Here is a 20,557-nt window from a genome sequence, read left to right on the forward strand (position 1 = left end):
CATCATCTTCGTCAATCTTAATAAAACTTTGTGAATGTGGAAGAGGTCGCCTATCTAGTCTGGGAGATTTTGCTGGTGGTTCCCCCTTCCCCATAGAAACATTGTTGTTTGATCGAGTGACGTTCAAAAAAAAAAAAATCTACAAACGAAAAACTTTGTGCATAATTTCCACCAAATGTTCCTTGGTCCATATACCTGATCTAAATGTTTTTTGCAAAGAGAAAACCATTTCCTCAGGTTAAATAGGATGTGGACCTTTCTGTAATGCCTCAGACAAAGGGGATAAGGCTGAAATGTACTTTGTGTCTTTATGTTATGTTACTTGGCATTTATATAGCGCTCTATATAGCATTGGTATGACCTCAAATCACTGGTAGGTAGAACTCCCTCGCGTACCGCAGTTCAGTTCAGTAGAGAGAGATGGTGTCCTAGAGTGCTTTGGTGCACCAGTTATGTGTGCAGCTGATTTAATTGTCGGATGGTAGCTGCATCCTAGCATTCGGTGTGGTGTTGAAGATATCAGTTGGATGTGTTTGCCGTCTGGTGGGTGGACATCCAGACTGAGTTTGGCTGTGTTAGGCCTGAAGGACGCATATGTGAGCATATAGAGCATGGGATAGCTGCTTTTTATTAGGGTGATGAGGTGTTCATGGGGTAGTGTTCGTATGTGAACAGCTAGGCCGAATTTATCAGGGGTATAGCTGTGTTCTATTTGTGCGATGGTGGATAGTAGAGAGTAGGCGTAGTGATATATGATCTGATGGTCATTAAAGCGCCCGAGACCAGGCACGTGAACAGGATGGTAGTGAACACACTGACACACAAACACAAAGTGACAGAGGGTTGGTCTTACGGTGAAAGGAGGGGGCATACGGATATATAGCAACAGCATGGGGGACAAGAAAGAGTACACAGTGACATGGCAAGGTGGGCGCACTTGGTGACCAGAGGTTTGGGTAATATATTTGGATACATAGCAACATCACTGGAATAGGATGGTAGGGAGCAAAGCGACACACGGACACAGTGACAGGGGGCTGGGCTTACAGCGATGCAATGGGACATCAGGATATATAACAATCGTGTGGGAACAAGAAGGCAGGGTACACAGATCCGTGCACAGTGGGCACACACGGGAACTAGAGGGTAGGGTAATTCCATCCATTCCATCCCTTCCATCACTGCATCCATCCATCCATCCATTTCTTCATCCATTCATTTCATCCATCCATTTCTTCCTCCATTCGATGTGTTTCACCCGTTCCATCAACTTCATCCATTCCATTAGGGACACTGACTGTTGACGTTTCTTTTGGGTGTGCCTGAGCTAATCGAATGTTTTGGCACCTGGGAGTGGGCAAATTGCGAAACTAACCAACAAGGTTTTAGGCGCTGCAACTGAAACGTTTGGCATTTGTTTACATTGGATGTCTTGCGCCAAACATGACGGCGCAGCAGACTTTCTGCACGTCAAGCCAAAAACACTAGAAGTGCTCTTTGTTAATACGCAGCCATCTTTTGACATTTTCATTGAAGTGTGGCTCTGGGTTATGTGTACCCCGGTGTTTGCGAGGTATGGTCTCCACAGCAGTGCGTTGGGTTTGCCCTACGGAGCTGGAGATCGACACGCGGGCGTCTGCTGACCCCATTATGTCTTTGGCATCGCTATGTGCGCCGTAGCTGCCCAGCTCTCCCTCCGATCCTTCTGCACCAGTGGGGCTATCTGAGAAGGCAATTGAAAAATTATGGGGCAAGAGACTGGGAACCAAAAGCCCTTGTCACAACCTAATTGTAAAGTGATACAAATAATTCTAAACCCATTGATGTGCATATACACAACCACATTGCGCGGATTGCAATAATTAACAAGGCCCAATTTAGCTCTGATTAAAATTGGGTGTTAATTATTGCAATCTGCGCAGTGTGGTTGTGTATACATTGAACTATCTGAGAAGGTCTTCACTTGCCAGGCGTAGGCCCCCCACCGCTTAGTGAGTGTCTTTCAACGTCTTCGGACGAAAGAGCTTAACATGCCGAACAGCGCTTTTCGGAGTGATCTCTGGGAAAACAGTGGCTGCATGTGTGTCTTTCCACCGACATTTCCCATTACAGGAAGGACAGAATTTAAAAGGCTTATTTTCCTTAATTGAACATAAGGGCAGCTAGACACGAAGTATAAAAGGGGGATGGAAGTAAAGACATTCTCTGAAGACATGAAAGAAAAATGTTGATTCTCCCACTACTGTGCAGGCCACAACCTGGTGTAGGCCAAAGCCAGCGAGGAGTTGAGAAGTCAAAGACGGTCGTCGAGTGGTGCTTTGAATTCTGATAGTAACTTGGCCGAATCCCGCTTGATGAGTCGAGGAATTGTCACTAAGCAGGTAGCGATATATTAATATTTAATAATGTTAGAAAGACTGATAAGCCTCAGAGCAACTGACTACGATGGCGGAAAATAACTATCTGAGGACCTTGACGCGTGAAGGCACCTGTGCAGGAGCATTGTAGAAGTCTAACAGCAAAACAAAAAGGTCTAAAAACCAAGAAAGCCAGCAAAATATGTAAACACTCAGTTGGCAGAAGGGCCCTGTGAGGAATCTGACCATGTCATTATTCCTTTCCCTGGTATAGCCTCTTCCCATGTGGCATGGGGACGGCAGCTGCTACCGGATCCTGACTCTGGGGGGCGGCTATATGAGGCAGGACCACATGGGGGGACGGGAGGGTGACTCTCAGGGTGATGACAAGACATCTTTAGATAAAAACACATGCCCCTTCCCTTTTAGGGATGTTCCTTCTCTTCCGCAAGCCATAATGGGTCATTGTAACCCTCTCCCGGTCCACTTCATACAGTCCCCATCATCAGGCAGGGAGTGATATGTTAACAACTGAGACGAGGAAGCGGCAGGGAGCAGTAGAGATTACTCCCAGTGAGATCCATTGCCAACTTCAACATTATACTAAAGACACCATGACCGCAACTGAGACGAGAAAGAGGAACAAAGCAATGAAGATGACAGACCGATCAGCAAACTCAGCCGTCTAGTGTTTGGAAGTTGCTCCATTCTGACAGGAAGTTTAAATTCATAGCATCTGACAGACAGTGTGGGTAATGCCACAAGCCGTGCAGAGAGTGAACAACACGCTGTAGGGAGTGAAGCTGACGCGAACCCCGACAGGGTGAGAGAAAACGAGTGACATAGGGCTTGCCGCCTGTGTCGGAGAGGCAGTGGGAGCCGCGTAGAGTGGAACCGAATGTGGTGAAGCTGCAGCAGCTGACAGGATGCACGCTGAGCCAACAAGCTGCACGGAGAAGAGACACAAAGGTGCAAAAAAGCATTCAAAGCACCCGGTAAGCCCAGGAAAGACGGACGAGTTACCGGGCAAGTTCAAGTGTTGAAACCCTGGCAGGAGAGTTTACCAGGGAAAGTTAAATGTTTGAAAGACTCCATCCAAGACCTGGCAGGGGAGTACACCAGGCAAAGTCAAAAAGTATGCAAAGAAACTAGAGTGGAAAGGAATCTCAAGGAAGACCCATTCCCTTTGGATTGCGAGTTGTATCCAAGGTGAAGAGAAAAGCTGGCAGTAGAGTATACCAGGTGACCTGTGAGCTGCAAATATTGGAAAGAGAAACCCAAAGAGGAGACCTGCCTTTGTTGTTTTCTGTTGTCTTGAATAGACGGAGGAATCTGGGCAAGGCAGCTATTCCCTGGAACTGTGAGCACACAGAGAGAAGGGAGTTACCCTTCTTGGGTTGCAAGGAACTTATTCATTGTTTGAACTTTTGCACATTGGTGAAAAGGAAGCTGGGGAAGGCAGCCATTCTCTGGAGCTATAAACCTTGTCCATTTAGAACATTTTGGTTTGAATCATACCTTATGTTGGATTTGAAAACTTGAAAATCGGGCAATATCCTTTGCACATCAGAGAGTGCGAGGGACAGAATAGGATTATGGACACAAGACATCTTTTGCTTTGGACATATTGACAAAAGTACAGACCCCTTAGTTTTTGGACGAGGTAGGGAAATACCTCTTAGGGATAGTGAGGCATTTTCCAACCCCTTTTTACTTTGAATAAAAGTGTAGAACTAAAAACCATGAGTCCTCTGTGTCCGCATCTCATTCCTGGCTCCTCACAGCCTCAATAATGGAATTGTGACTCGACAATGAGATTTCGTACCAGCAACATGGTCTAATGCTCCTCCTTCCAACCGCACTCAAAGTTTCCATGTAATAAGGCGTTATCCCTTACACTTTCTAAACATCTGTTTTTACTGATCCCCACGCTGTAAACTACCGACCAATCGCACACCTAATTCACAATGAAAATCTGTGATAGGTTTAAATATTAACAGCTCGAGGAACTTATGGACTGCAACAACCTTCTCTACAACTGACAACACAGATTCAGACCAACTAGATTGACACTATTCTCTAAATGGAGCATGCTAAAAACGTAGACAGCAACTAGTCTAGTGTGTCCATCCTACTGGACACTTATGTATTTTGATAGCATCAACCATAGAATCCTGCTAGAAAGGCAAGGCAGGAGGACATCGGAAACAGAATCGCTTTGTGTTGAATCACTTGATTTCTCACCAAAAAGAATGAAACACATGGGCCACTTCTAGTCACGTCCTTGCAACCTCACTTCTGACGTACCTCAAGGCTCAGGTCTTTTGCCTCCTCTTTTGGAACTCTGAATCACTGGACTGGTTTCAACTATGCAAACCATCTACTAGCCTACAAACAACTCTACATAAAACACAGATGTTATGGCATACCACAAGCACAATTCTACATTGACACTTGGTTGACGACACAGACAAACCAAAACCAAGCTTATTTGCAGCACCACTCTACCAATCCCCACACCAATCTCTTGGACCGAAGGATGGGAATTTGCTCTATGCCGACAACAGTTAAAAGTCTTGCTCTCTTCAGGTACCTCACAGTCAAACTGCAGGTTAAATCTATTTTAAGGTGCTACTTCTTTCAACTTTGAACAGTGTGGCACATCATGCTTTACCTGGCATTCACACGCTAATTACTGGCGAGAGACAGCTGAACCAGTCTCTGCCATTCAAGGTTGTAAAAATAAGGGTTTATGTTTGAAGAACATGCACAGATGTAGGCCAAGAGACTCAAGTGCAATGAAAAGAATGCCGGTGGCAGACAGTTACCATCATCAAGACTTAGTTGACTCAAAATACCTATATCACCTGCAGGTGGGGTTCCGGCCCCCAGGCAGAGAGTCTATTCTGCTTCAGATTCCAAATGACCTTTAGTTAGAAGTGATGCCTGCTGTGTCTCTGACCTGATATTACTTGATCTGTTAACAGCATTTGACTCAGCCGACCTGCATGCTGCCGGAGTTGGTGGGTCACTCTCCTGGATTAAATCCTTAATTTCTGTTCCTGACCAAGCGGTTTCTATTCCCTTTCGCCTCTGCATTTCCGCCATTAATCTGTGGATTCCTCATTTTCATCCATATTGCTGATTTTGTTTCAAAATCTATATGCATCCCATTGATTACTTTAGCCATATATTTAGAATGTATATTTATCAGAAGCAGACAATACCCAGATCCTGCTCTCCATGGCTGTGGACGATTGCTGGTCAGGGGCCAACTTCAATCTTGTCTGTAAAAGATCTATTCTTTGATGAGTGGCTCATGCTTAACTCCAATAAAACCAATACAATAAAGGTTCTTGTTGTGGGTGGCAAATTCAACACATGGAATGTATCTGGTTGGGCACTGTAGTAGGGCAGGGACCCATACCTGGAGGCCAGTCTCAAAATTCTGGGCATCAATACTTGACCATTCACACAATTTCACTGTCGCGCTCCTCTCTTCTTCCCCTCCCACCCCCCAATCAAAGGTCAATGAAGTCACTAAGTTGTGCTCCTATCAGAAAAGTTCACACTTTTCTCATCACACTGCCATGGTCACCCCCTTTATTTCTCCCACAATGGACTCACTAGTCCAATTCCCTACACGTAGTCAGATGTGCTTATTTAATAAAGCACCTGCCACTTTTGAAGAAGGCTGTGGCTTGCCTTTTTGAGAAAAAGCACAAGTTAGTTCATCCATCTCTAATCCTGCAAAGCTTTCCTTTGCTGCCTGTGCTGCAGAGAATCCTCTTCAGTATTGGTGGTCTTTCTTGCTTGATAAAAATCAATTATATTCCCTCACATTCTGTTAGATCCTTTGCCAATGCTTCCCTTCAGTTACCCACCTTCCATAAAATAAGGGAGAGTCTGCTACCGCTGTCATTGTTTCTCAACTCTCAAACTCTTTCCCTTTGATCTATCAAGAACATTTTGCCTTCCAGAAAGTACTCTAAGGCGGCACGCCTTCCCGATTTCCTTTCAGCTGTGTGCCCCTCAGATCTTCACGTGCATGCAGTGTGCATCCCCTCTTGGGGATTACCCTCACCCGGATCACGCTCGTCGGCGCAGCTGCTCAAGCCCAGTGGCACCTTCTTACTGCCATTGGGGCCCCCCCTTTGCATTTGGATTTACTTGTGTTGCTGAACAGTGAAGTGCCTGAAAACCTTTGCCTCACTTGAAGTACACTGTATTGGGCAAAGTTGTTAGAGTGTGTAGAAGTGAATGCATGTTGCAGCACACGTTTTATAGCAGCCCTTTGTCTTTGCTTGAGAAGCATTTTGCATTGCATGTGTTTTTTGCCCCAGACATTGCTGCTGTGTGCCCCTCATCGGGTGCTGAGTGCCTGGACTTCCATTTTAGCAGCACCCTGCAACCATTCCAAGATGGCTGCCTGACTGCCTACTGCATCCTCTGTTGGCGAAATGAGTCCTTGTGATTGTCTCCTCCATTTTATAACTTCCCATTGGTTGGACAAGGCGGCGGGGAGCCGGTCTGTTTTCAAAGGCCCTCTTCTAAGGCCCCTGTCTGCTCACTGTCCGCTTTCCGGGTCGCTTTCGTGATGCCACCAAGCCACAATCGCCTTTTCGCCTCTCTACTCAGGCCCTTCAGGTCACGCAGCCTTGTAATTGGACTACTAAAGCCTCTCCAATTAACCACTCAATGACTTTCTGTCTCTCCTACTTCTATCCTTCACCCTCCCCTCTTCCTGCCCTAACCGCTGCCTCCTAGATTTATCACCTAACCTTCCCCCCCTACACTCAACTCTACTCTTACCTCATCTCACCAACCTTTGGGCCCACTTTCCACCAATAGCTCAAAGAAGTGTGTGTTTCAGAAAGTCAAGTTTGGGTGTGTTTTAGAAAGTCAAATTTGGGTGTGTTTTTCATTGCACTTTTCCCTTCCACTTATCAGCCCAGTGACTGTACCGCTCTCTGTCTCTCAACACCCCCTCTCTCTAGCTACCATGGCGCTATCGGTTTCTCCCATCTACTCTAACTGCTTTACTATCGACTATCGCTCCCTTCTCACTAAATCTGGCAAGAAAATTAAAAAGGACATCTTTACTTCCAACACTGGACTCCCCATCGCTGACACCTACTCCAGCGCTTCTGCCAGAAACTCTCACTGACATCCTCTTTGTCGTTCCTTCACCTGATCTTTGGACCCCTCATATGGTCTCTACGCTCTGTCCTCCATCTTCCACTCCCATTAATGGTGGCACCCGCTCGGAAGTCCGTATGGATTCCTTTGACTCCTCCAGAGTCTTCATAAACGTCTACCTAAATGGCACTGTCATGGTGCAAAGCCCTCAGGCCAACCTACGTCTCCGACAGGCTGCTCCCCCACCTCATCAATTTCCTCCCTTCTCCTGATGTCCCCCCCCGCCTACCTTGTCTTCTTGCACTTCCTCCCCTGTCCCCTCTCTTACTCCCTCTACACCTACGCAGGACGTACCTCAGCCTTGTACCCCTCCCCGGAAGGTCTTCAAGGCTGGCAACCTTCTTCATCTTGCCACTCTCAACCCTCGCTCTGCTGTCAAACAGTCCTCTGACATCTGCCACCTTCTGGAAGAACTTGCCCTTGATGTCCTCTGTCTTACCGAGACCTGGTTCACCGCAAGCTCCATCACAAGTTTTGACACTCTCCTCCCTGACTGTTACACAAGATCCTCTCAGCACCCAGATCCACCCGGCCCAGAGGGGATGTTGCTCTGATGTTCCTTGAGTGAATTGCTACCTCCATCATCCCCACTCAGACCTATTCCTCTTTCGAATGCCTCGTCTGTAGGCTCTCTCCCTCTCCCAGCCACTCCCTTACTATTGCTACTCTCTACCGGCCCCCTGGCCAAGTCACCGCTTTTCTCTCCGAGTGGGCTGACCTCTCCTCAGCCCTCTTGGCCTCTACCTCTCAACTCGTCCTCCCCATGGGGATCTCAACATCCATCTTGATTCTCCCTTTTCTCCATCAACACTCTTCCGTGACCTCTGCGATTCACTCTCCCTCTCTATCCTTCCCTCTGGCCCTACTCACTCTGCTGGCCATACACTTGATGTCTTGATCTCCTCTGGCCTCCCCCTTTCTACCCCCCTCATCACTCCTCTCTCCTGGAGCAATCACTCCCTTCTATCCTCTTTTCTTCCCATCTCCTCCCCTCCAGCCAAGCCTGCCCCAAGACTGACACCCACCTTCTCGGACATCCGACCCATGAAGCGAGTGTCAGTCGAGGCTTTTGCTGCCTCCTTCTCACCCCCTCATCCACTTCAGGCTGACTCAGCCCTTTCCCTGCTCTTCTACTCTATTACTGCTACCCTTGATGCTCTTGCCCCCATCATGAGGATCTGCCTTAAGCCCAGAGCTAAGTGCAACACTTGGTTTGATTCTGACCTATCTTCACTTAAACGTAAGTGTAGGGCGGCTGAGAAGAAATGGAGGGCCTCTTGCTCATCCCCTGACAAACTGGCCTGTCGCCTGCTCCAAAGGCAATATCGCCTCTGTACAAACCAAGAAGCGAGCTCCTATTCAAGCCCATGTTTCTGCAGCATCTAACAAGTCGGCCAAACTCTTTAAAATCTGCAAGGAGCTGGCCAACCCTGCCGCAATATCCACCTCTCCTCTCAGGACCTTTGCAATTACCTTGCCTCACACCTTATCTGTAAAACTAAGGACATCCTGTCCACCCTCTCCTTCTCTTCTCCCCTCCCCTCCCCTTCCCTTCCCCCCCTCTGCCTGCTGATCCTCCCTCAGATTCCCCTCCTCCCTCTTTCTCCGCCTTTCCTCTTTTCGCCCCCGATGAGGTTGCCAGACAAGTCCGATCTATGAAAGCCTTATCAAAACAGGTTCATCCCTGTTCCTCTAAAACCATTAAGGACCACATTGACACCGTTGCACCTGCCCTAGCAGACTTCTGCAACCTCTCCTTTGCCTCCGGTTCCTTCCCCTCCCCCCTGAAACACTCTATTGTGATTGTGCATCCTCTACTCAAGAAACCCTCAGCTGATCCCTCCTGACAAGCTAACTATCTCCCCATTTCCATCACCCCCTTTTTGGGTAAGCTCCTGGAAAAGCTTGCAATCTCTCATCTCAACCTTCATTCTGACTGTCGGCTCACTCCATGACCACCAATCTGGCTTCAGAGTTTCCAGAAGTACGGAAACTGCTCTCCTGAACATCTGTGAAGATCTCTTATCCAACCTTGACTCTAACATCCCCTCTGTCCTTATCCTACTTGATCGCTCCTCCGCCTTCGATACGGTCAACCACACCATCCTGCTCAATCGTCTCCGTGACAACCTTGGCATCACTGATCAGGCTCTGGCTTGGCTTACCTCCTTTCTCTCTGATCGACCTTCCCAGGTACAACTTGGATCCTTCCTCTCCTCCATCTCCCCCTCTACCTGTGGTGTTCCCCCGGGGTCTAATCTCTCACCCTGGCTTTTCAACCAATACTTGGCAACCCTTGCCTACTGCATTTCCATCTTCTGCTCCAACTTCCAATGCTATGCTGACAACACACAACTCATTTTCAGGCTTCCCTCTGCCACCTCATATCTGACTGTAATCGCCATTCAAAATTGGTGTGCCACCAACGATCTCTGTTTAAATGCTAATAAAACGGAGATCCTCCTCATCGGCATACCCTCTCCTTCCTTCCCCCTTACTCTGTGGCCTGCCTCTATCGGCCCTCCTCCTGCCCCTACCTGCGAAGCAAAGAACCTCAGGGTCATCTTTGATTCCACACTATCCTTCTCCTCACACATCCCTGAAGTCTCAAAAAATGCTAACTTCTTACTATACCTGCTCAGAGGTACCTTTCTCTTCCTCTCATTCCCACAGAAACTCACCGTCTCCCAAGCTCTGATTCTCTCCAAGTTGGACTACTGTTAACCTCTTTCTAAAGCTACCTGTCTCCACCCTCCACCCTCTACCCTCTACAGCTAATCCAGAACAGAACTACGAGACTTGTCCTTGGCCTCAAGCCCTGGGATTGTATCTCTCCAGCACTGAAATCCCTCCATTGGCTCCCAGTGGATGCAACGATTAAATTAAAAACCCTTTGCATTGTCCACAAGGCTTTCTGGGGTCTGGGTCCAAAATACCTTCAACTATCCCTCCGTAAATACCTCCCTTCTCGAGCCCTTTGCTCCTCTACTTCAAACTCCCTCAGGGTCAGCTGCTTTTTTATGAAACGTGCAGGGGGCAGATCTCTGTCCTCAGCCGAAGCCTCGCTTTGGAACGGCCTCCCTGCCACCCTGAAACTGGAGGAACACCATATACGATTCCGGAAGCTCCTTAAGACCTTCCTCTTCACATCTGCCTTTGCCACTCTCCTCCCCTGTTGATCTGCCTTCTCTTCTCAGCACTGCCTCACCTGCCAACAGGGCCCCCTTGACTCAGTTACCTGCCCTACCGGACACCCTCCAGCACTGCCTCCCGGACACCCCTGCACCGGGGCCTGTTATCTGTACCCTTACAGGTCCCCCACTCCTCTCTTGCACTTATCAGATGTTACCCTATCTGACTTGCCCTGCACTGCACCTTTCACTGGCTGCAATAATCACTGCTCTTATCACCTTATTTATTCACTTATTTATCCACTAACGTATTATTTATCCGATGCCTTGCACTTATTTGCCCCCCTCCCCTTTTTCCTTTGCACTTTTCCCCTTTCCCTTACCCATGCACTTGCAGATTCTCAATGTCACTGGGCCTAGTAAGATAGTTTGTTTTTTGTTTTTCTCCCCTGCTCTCCCTCCCTTTGCCTGGTCGTGCTCTGAAACACCTGTGTACGGGCGCGATATAAATAAAATATCATATCATATATCTAATCCAAGCAAATTTCTTGCCTGGTCCAATACTTCTCATTCCTTCAACGTCATACCTACCCAGTGCTTAATGTGTGGGGGTGTTTGCCAGGGCTCAGCCCTAGCACTTGTAGTCTCAGACTCATTTTAATTATGAAGTGGTGATGGTCATTGCATCCATCAACTACAATGAGGAGGTGCGAGCTGTAGTGTAACCCCATATATGTCAACACTATGGGTGGTGGCAGCAGCGGTCGGGGGACTGCATACCTGCGGTGTCACAGGAGTGCTAGAAAATATTGTTTACAAAGTAAGCACTGCTCCTACTGCCCTGTTTTCTAGCACCTTTAGACGACTGCACGCATTACAAAAAAAATAAAAAATACACAGAGCTATAGGAGTTATCGCACTAGTACTCTTAACTCCTATGCCAACAGCCTTAAGCGAGGGCTCCCGGATTACCTACTGAACAGACTGCAGAGTCCAAAATGCATTGGATAGGCTCCTTCTGAAACTCAAAAGACACAAAACACATCAGCCCAGCCCTCTGAACACTCCACCAGCTCCTGAACAATCCGAAAATGTATTTCAAAACTCTATGCAAAGCTCATCTCGGCTTCCAGGGCAGCGGGTGTAAGACCTGTGACATGGAAATTAATCTACTTGAATCCAAAGGGAAGAAATCAGTAAAGCAAAAAGGCCTTGATAACAGTGTCAACCTTAAAATCGAAAGTGCAAAGGTCTTCCTTCTTAACCAAATTCAGAAATTCAATGTACACACATCTGCAAACAGAGGAAAACCAACTAACCATTCAAAATTCCTGAAAACGTGTGCGGTTGTCAGTTAAATAGCCAATGTAAGTGAGAAAACACCCACTCTCAATAAGATCCACCCACTCTCTGCAACAACCGACGGAACCTCCTCTCTAGTTACTGATTTAACAATTATAGTGTGCTGCAGTTTAAACAAAAATGCTGCTGAAATAGTGGAACCATTTTAAATGGAAAATAAAACTAAAAATAATGTTCTCTTCCCCCTTTTATATGGGATTTATTGACTTTCCTTCCACTTTAAACGTGGTAAATCAATTTACTATGGAAGAAATTATCCAATTGAGTTCTCCCATCTGGCCTACTGATATCCTGCTAGATCTCCACTCCGAAACTACCATTAGAGTAAGATTAGATCTTACCAGTAATTTATCTAATAAAATCCATACTTGCCGCAGTCTCAGACAGGACTATGTGCTTTCCTCTTGTCTCTTTAACATCTATATCTCCAATCCGGGTGAATCTCTAGACATCAGAGTTGAAACTCTTTTGTGTGAATATTATCCCAGTCGTGGACAAAGTTCCCTAAAAATGTCTTGTGTAAACGTTTACAACTAATATATTCTGTTAAGATATTGTGATGTTTCTACAGCAGACACTTTGCATAATAGACAGGTTTTGTTCAATTGAGGTATACTCTGGTGTGGGCCTAATGCTGATAAAACAGGTAATTGATCTAACCTTTAAAAATTCCTGAAAACGTGTGTTGTCAGTTGAATCTCCAACATAAGTGAGAAAACGCCCACTCTCAGTAAGATCTACCCACTCTCTGCAAAATATGATGGAACCTCCCCTCTAGTTACTCGAACATGCCATGTACATTCACACATTACAGGAGTCAAAATTAATTTAGGTTTGTCTCCTCCTGACCTTCAAAGGGAATCAAACCAATACTCATCAAAATGCATCAGACTTGCACAAAATTTGTCAGCCAAGGTGAGGGGGGGGGACCCTTTAAATGAAATTGGCACAGCAAAGACAACCAAATAAAACCCAAACAACAATCCATAACAAAAAGGTTGTCTGTCACTTAATTCCTCCTTTGCCCAACTAGCCGACTCATAACCTCCCCTTTGTTCCTCTTTGCACTACTCACACAATCAAATCTCACATACAGCAGCAAGCTGTCTATATACACAATGCATGAACAGAGCAATGTTGCAGTACACTTCTTCGGTCCCATCACACCCCCAACCATACTGGGGACTAATTACAATCTCATAGCAGAGCCTTCAACTCACTGAAACATGGGCTCTCTTCTCCTCGGGATGTAACACATAGCCAAGTGTTTCCTCCACCACCAAGCTAACATCACAGCAACACTCAGAACTAAGATACTTATGGCTTGCCAACAACAGCACAGGATTTACATTGGTCTTCCCCCCTCTATCAGACTAACAAACCTTAACCCTCGTTCTTTCTTGCAGGGCACTGCGGAGGCAGGTCGCCAAAATCACAGAAGTGCACTATACATGAAATGTTTGTTGCATAATTTACAAATCATTTCTGCCCCAAGCATTTGTAATGGAAAGCTAAATATTGATCATGATCTACACTTAGCTGTGGTCAAAGGATAACTACATTGCTGTATATATGTGTGAGCGACGGGATGCTACTAAATATTTCCTATGGAACATGAAGATTGCGCAGTTAAGGATAGTTTCAAGAGAAATAGTGTGCAGTTAAGGATAGTTTCAGGGTAAATAGTGCAAAATCCTGTGATAACATTTTTAATATCATGTACTCCAAATATCGCCAATACACTCCAAGTGCATACCAATACATATCCATCATCCAACATCCACCAGCGCCAGGATATTCATTTACCTTTCTGTAGAATTGCTGATAAATGTTCACCCAAAAGCTGTTTTTCTACACAAACAATTAGCGGCTTCCTGTGGGAAGGCAGGAGAAGAGTTCCAATGAGAATGACTTCAGTATTGCAAAAACAATGCAAGATTCTGAATGGCACAGTTAAGACAAACAATAGCAGTTGGTATGATTAAAATAACCAAACTAGTTTAAGTGATGGCAAACAAAGGCACTTTTCTATGGTGGATGGTAATTTAAAACATCAAAGGTTATCAATCATATTTTGAGTTCTTGTTGTAAGATCAACAGCCAGGCTCTTCCACCTACCTCACAGCACCTAGGTCCCCACAATACCTATGACAAACCATTTTTGGGAAGAACCTGGTTCTGGAGATGCACTTACTCTGAACAACATTTTCCAACCAAACGAACCCCACTACTACTGCCTGTTGGAAAACAATTCTAGACTAGTGGTTAGTAATGATTTTGGACCCTGGCTGTATATGATGGCTGCCATTTTCTTCAGCAGTCTAGGTCTCACTGTACTAATGTGTTCCTCTTACACTTAAACGCTCTTCCTATTGCTCTTTCCCCATGAAAAGGATCTATTTCATTCTCTCATCCTTTATCTTCACGAAAAAATACCAACATTTCTTCCCCTCAAAATTTATCATCTGATTTTAGAACATGCAATATTCCATGCCCCCCATCTTCACCCTCTGAACTACTCGAATCATGACACGCCCTCTTGCCCGAGACATGGTAAGCGACTGCATCTGCGGACGAGGGTCTTCCACTGTGCATGGACATAATTTTGGGCCATTTAAATTTAATTTAGTAGCGAGCACAGTCTGAACACTGTCCCTGCATTTCCCCTTTCCAGACTTTCTCTCACTACTCCAGTGTCTTTCCCCCCCCCCCCCATCAGCCTTCTTTGGCCGAGAAGTGGGCCCACATGATCCAAAAGACTAGCCCTTACCCCAGCCTCTGAAGACAGCCCTTCCCGGGCAGGAAGCTAATGGCAGAGGCTACGGGTGCCTACTGTTTGCTTATTTGCCTGGCGGCGCTCAGCCAAACAGCCTTGCACTGCAAACAATTAGGTAAGGTGAATCACCAGTTATTTCTTATTTACGATATATCACTGGCCTGCATTTTATACCAGTCTTAAGCCATAGCTTTATCACAACAATATTGCATCCGTTACCTGGATGTTTCTTAAATATAAGTGCATCAACTATGTACCATACTGGGTTTAAATCTAGGTGATCGGACGTACTGCTCAATATTGCGTTTTCCTATCTAGGTCTTCAAACGTGGGCACATTGCTAAATTTAATATTGTGCTTAGTATCACAGGGTTCTCAGACATAAGCGCAATGTACTGCTCAATATTAATGTTTCCTATCTATGTGTTCCCAGGGAGAAGTGAATTGTACGTATAAAACCAAGTGTTCAAGCATAGACTTATGCTGCTCATTATTGTGTTTCTCAACTAGGTGCTCTTGGTTACAAGTGGATAACTATATTTTATTCGGTTTACAAATTCAAGTATTGTCGGTCATGGGCACAGTGCACTGGTCAAAGTTTTTTCAATCTAGGTGTTCAAGCGTGGGTGCATTCCACTGCTAAATGTACGAGAACCCCCCCCCCCCCCCCTGTGAGAAAGCACAATAAGCAGATGGCACTTGTTTATACTGTGTTTGCAGACATAAGCAGACTGAATTGCCAAATACTTTTGTTTCCCATGTAGGTGCAGTCAAGCGTGGGGGCATTGTCTCACTTAATAGCTCAATAACCATTCAAAAGCCCTCGCAGAACAAGGCAGCAGTGTTGAGCGATGCAGGTGTTTGGGGGCGATGGGGTTGTGGCGTAGACAGTGAGTGCAGACAACCTCACCCTCCTGTCTACGGCCGTCAGTTAAGTTTCTAGGAGATTTCACTTGCTTACTCCACGTTGTCTGACCCGGTGCCATTCTCGCGTCTTTGACTTTCGTTCCCCTCTCCCCCACGGTCTGGTCCCTCTGCACTCGCTCCCCCAGCTCACTCGCACCTCCACCTCCCCTTGGCCGGGTGCGCTCCCTCCCTCACTTGCATCCCAGGCCGCGTATGCTCCCCACTCACCTCGTTACCCTGATCACGTGCGCTCGCTGCCTCCCTAGGCTGCTTGCTCACCCACGCATCCCTTGATCACGTGGTTTCTCGTTCCTGTAATTCGTGTGCGCTCGTTCGCAGCCTGGCTGCGTCACGCCCGTGCTTCCCTTGATCACATGGTTACCTCGCTATCCTTGATCGCATGCGCTCCCTCGACCTCGAGGCTGCTTGCGTTCCGGTGCATCCTTGATCTTGTGCGCTCCCTTGCTACCCTAGACCGGTCTCCCCCACGATTGGCTGCTAGTCCTTTCTCCCCCTGTGGGCCCTTACCGTCGCCTCCCCCAGCCCCTTCCCTGTACTTTTGTGTACTCTGTATTCTGTTGCACTGTTTCTTCACCTAGGTCTTTGTCGACTGCCCCGTTTGCTGCTCTGTTAACACAATTGTTGTTTTCATCATGTTTCCTGCATTCTTGCTGTTTCCCTCCGTTTTTCCTCTAGGTCCCCTTGGCCTTCCACTATTGATGGTTTTCTCACATGATATCACCTGCATCCCTGTTGCGCTCTATTTCTATTTCAGGTTCCTTGTTCGCTCAGTTAATTGGTTTTTATATATTGCCCATCTGCTGTGTCCTCTCCTCCATCTAGGTCTCACTTGAACTTGTCTATTATCTCTTCTGAGTTGTCATTGTCTGTCTGCTTGATCCCCTCTGCTTTGTGTCCCAACCATAGTGATCCCCCCACTTTCCACTGCCCCCTGCCCCCCACACTTTCCCTCTGCATCCTCTATGTGCTCTCTGTCTCGCTTATCTTCTCAAACTGCTTTTCTATCAGCTATCCTGTCCTTTTCACTAAGTCTGGTAGGAAGAAGTTCAAAAGGGATATTCTGGTCTCCAACGCAGGCCTCCCTATCGCCGATACCTACAACAGCGCTTCCTCCAGACAGACCGTCACTGACATCCTCGCTGGTTCCCCCTCCAGGACTATGAACCCATCATATGGTCTCTGTGCTCTCCTTTTTCTTCTTCACCTATTAATGGTGGCAACCGGTGGGAAGCCCTCCCTGCCCCCTTGCACTCTTCCAAGATCATTAATGTGCATCTTAATGGCACCGTCTTGGTTCAAGGTCCTCAGGCCAACCTCCGCTTTGATAGACGCTTCCCACGCTTTATAAGCTTCCTTTCTTCTCTTACTGTCCCTCCTTTCCCTTCTCTGGCTCCACTGCCTCCATCATCCTCTGCCACCACTGCGGCACCCTTTACTGCTTCTCGTGCCGCCCTGTTACCTCCCTCTTCCACCACCTCTCAGGGATCCTCCTTGGCTGCCCCGCCCCCTCCTCTTCCTCCCTCCTCCTCCTCTACTCTTCCTCGGGCTCCTATTCTTCCTCAGGGCATACCCCTGACATGTACCCCTCCACGGAAGTCTTTCAAGGTTGGCAACCTGCTCCACATTGACACTCAATTCTCGCTCAGCTGTCAAACACTCCTCTAAATCTGCCATCGCCTTGAAGAAATAGACCTGGACCTTCTCGGTTTTACCGAGACGTGATTCACGACCAAATCTGTCACAAGTTTTGGAACTCTCCTCCCTGATGGCTACAACATACTCTGCACCCAAAACCAACCGTTCTGGTGGGGGTGTAGCCTTGATCTTCCCGGATTGGATCCTTGTTTGGATCATTCCTATGCAGGACGATTCCTCCTTTGAATGCCTGGTCTGCAGGCTCTCACTCTCTCCTGGCCTCTCTCACTGTGGCTAGTATCTACCTGCTGCCTGGCCAGGTAACCGCCTTCCTCTAGAGTGGGCGGACCTTGCCTCCACCCTCCTTGCCTCTACCTCTCAACTTCTCCTCCTCCGAGACCTCAACATCCACCTGGATGCTTCCTGTCCTGGTTTTCTTTCGCAATCTCTGCGATTCTCTCTCTCTCTATTCCTCCCTCTGACCCGACTCACTCTGCAGGGCACATCTTGGATGTTCTGATCTCCTCAGACCTCCCTCTCTAACCCTTTCACCACCCCTCTCTCTCCTGGAGTGACCACTTTCTCCTTTCCTCTCATCTCTCTCTACCCCTCAGGCCTTCCCCGTCATCTGACCCATGAAGCGTGCGTCAGTTGAGGCTTTCACCGCCACTTTCGCTCCTCCTTCTGCACCTCTGGCTGACTCAGACACCGACAGTCCTTTCTAACCTTCACTGCTCTATCTCTGACACGCTTGATGTACTTGCCCCGGTCAGGAGGATCCAGCAGAAGCCCACATCCAAGTGCAACTCTTGGTACGACTCAGACCTCGTCACCCTTAAACGTAAATGTAGGGTGGCTGAGAGGAAGTGGAGGGCAAGAAGTACAAAGACAATACATACTCTCTGTCCTTGCTAGCAAGAGAGCACACATCCAATCCCTCGTTTCTGCAGCATCAAACAATTCTTCCTCTCTTCTAGCTCTCACTCTACCTGCGGTGTTCCCCAGGGGTCTAACATTTCTCCCTGGCTGTTCAACCAATACCTGGCACCTCTTGCCCACCGCATAGCTGCCCTCTGCTCCAACTTTCAGTGTTATGTGGATGACAGCTAGCTCTCCTTCAGGCTCCCCTTAGCCGCCTCTACTCCTCCTCTCATTCCTGACTTTTTCCACAATTCAAGAGTGGTGTGCGACCAATGATCTCTGCTTTAATGCCAGTAAGACGGAGATCCTCCTCATCGGAACACCAGCTCCCTCCTTTCCTCTCACTCGCAGGCTGCCCAACCTGGGCCATTTTCCTGCTCCTACCTGTGAGGCTAAGAACCTCGGGGTAATCTTCGACTCCTCATTCTCCTTCTCTCTGCACATCTCGGAAATCTCTAAGTAGTCAAACTACCAGCTGCACCTCCTCAGAGGAATTCTTCCCTTCCTCACTTTCCCCCAGAAGCTCACTGTCTCCAGAGCTCTGGACCTTTCTAGGCTGGACTACTGCAATAGCCTCTTTTTAAATCTTCCTGCCTCTACTCTCTGTCCTCTACAACTCATGGAGAAGGAACAAGTTAAAATGAAACTGATTTTTTCTTTACCGAGGATTCCCAGCCTGACGAAGGGGAATATTCATGAGCATGTGAATCCATGCCAGAACCATGCTGGAGAACAACAGTTACAGGTAAGTGACTTGTTCCTTCTCCAGCATGGGGTCTGGCATGGATTTACATGCTCATGAATTCAAGAATACATAGCAGTATACACATGCACAACCACGGGAGGTTGTGCAAGGCTCAACATTAAGCAACTCAACATTAAGCAACTCTTACCTCCTCACCAGGCCCACCTTCAGGTGAACAGGTTGCGCAGCACTGCCTGGCCAACTCTGGACTCCTACCTGGAATCCTGGTCGACGCAGTAGAATCTCGTGAAGGTGTGCGTCGACCTCCACGTAGCAGCCCTGCAGATGTCCAGCACGGGCACACCAGACAGGAACGCCGTGGTAGCAGCGATCACTCTGGTTGAATAGGCTCTCGGACGACCGGGCAACGGTCAGTTTGCCAACCGGTGACAGTGCATGATGCAGCCGGAGAGCCATCTGGAAATGGAAGCCTTTGATAGGGCCTTCCCTTGGTTCACAGATCCAAAGTTCATAAATAGCTGTGATGTCTTCCAAAGTGTCTTCGTGCGGTCCACGTACAACTTCAGCGCTCTAGCTACATCCAGCGAGTGCAAAGTCTTCTCGGCCGCCGACGGGAAGAAAACAGGTAACACCAAGGGCTCGTTGAGATGGAAGTCCGACGGCACCTTTGGCATGAAGGAGCGGTGCGTCCTCAGCACTACCCTTGTCTCGTGGAATGTCAGGTATGGAGGTTTATAGAAAAGGGCTTGGATCTCTCCCACTCGTCATGCAGAGGTGATGGTCACAAGAAACGCTGTCTTCCATGACAGGAACTTCAGCGGTGCCGAATGCAGAGGCTCGAATGGCAGCCCCATGAGCCTGGGCAGCACCATGTTGAGCTCCCACATCGGGGCTGGAGCCCTCACTGGCGGGAACGATCCAAACAGTCCCTTCATGAACTCCTTCACCAGGCGATGGGACCATAGGGATGACCGCCCCGTAGTTCTGGTGTAGCGGGAGATAGCCGCCAGATGGATTTTGATGGAGGCATGTGCCAGCCCCGCCTTGGCCAACGATAGTAAGTACGGCAGCACCCGAGGGGCCGTAATTCGCAGAGGGTTAATCTTCTGTGCACGGCACCAGACAGAGAACCTCTTCCATTTGTGTCCATAGCACTTGAGAGTCGAGGACGCCCTGGCCTTTGCAAGCACCTCCTTGCAGTCCGCCGGGATATCGTATCCTCCGATCTCTAGTGCTGCAGGAGCCAGGCCTGCAGGTTCAGCGACCCCGGGTCGTGGTGGAGGATGGCTCCTCCCTCTCAGGCGAGAAGATCTGCGTCCGTCAGCAGTTTGACTGGGGGGATGGGGGGGGCGCTGACCTGCCCAGAAGGTCCGGGAACCAAATCTGCCTCGGCCACGCCGGTGCGACGAGGATCATCCTGCACCGGGACCGTCTGAGTTGACTGATGAGTCGCAACGGCAACGGGGGGGGGGGGAACGCATACAGGAACAGGCCGTCCCAGGGGAATGAGAAGGCATCGTCCATACTCCCCGGCTGGGGAAAC

At 47.9% G+C, this 20,557-nt stretch overlaps 1 protein-coding gene across 1 annotated transcript in view; it reads right to left on the bottom strand.

Moving 5' to 3' along the window:
• The window catches only part of CUL4A (cullin 4A), a 2,221,838-nt gene that overhangs the window by 1,026,767 nt on the left and 1,174,514 nt on the right, over nucleotides 1-20,557 (bottom strand). Inside the window, exon 9 of the mRNA XM_069637151.1 lies at nucleotides 13,856-13,923. Within this exon, the coding sequence (XP_069493252.1) occupies nucleotides 13,856-13,923 (68 nt within the window). The remainder of the gene's footprint in view (nucleotides 1-13,855; nucleotides 13,924-20,557) is intronic.

Source organism: Ambystoma mexicanum, chromosome 7p (genome assembly GCF_040938575.1).
Source record: "Ambystoma mexicanum isolate Mex_15411 chromosome 7p, UKY_AmexF1_1, whole genome shotgun sequence".
NCBI classification, from domain to species: Eukaryota; Metazoa; Chordata; class Amphibia; order Caudata; family Ambystomatidae; genus Ambystoma; species Ambystoma mexicanum.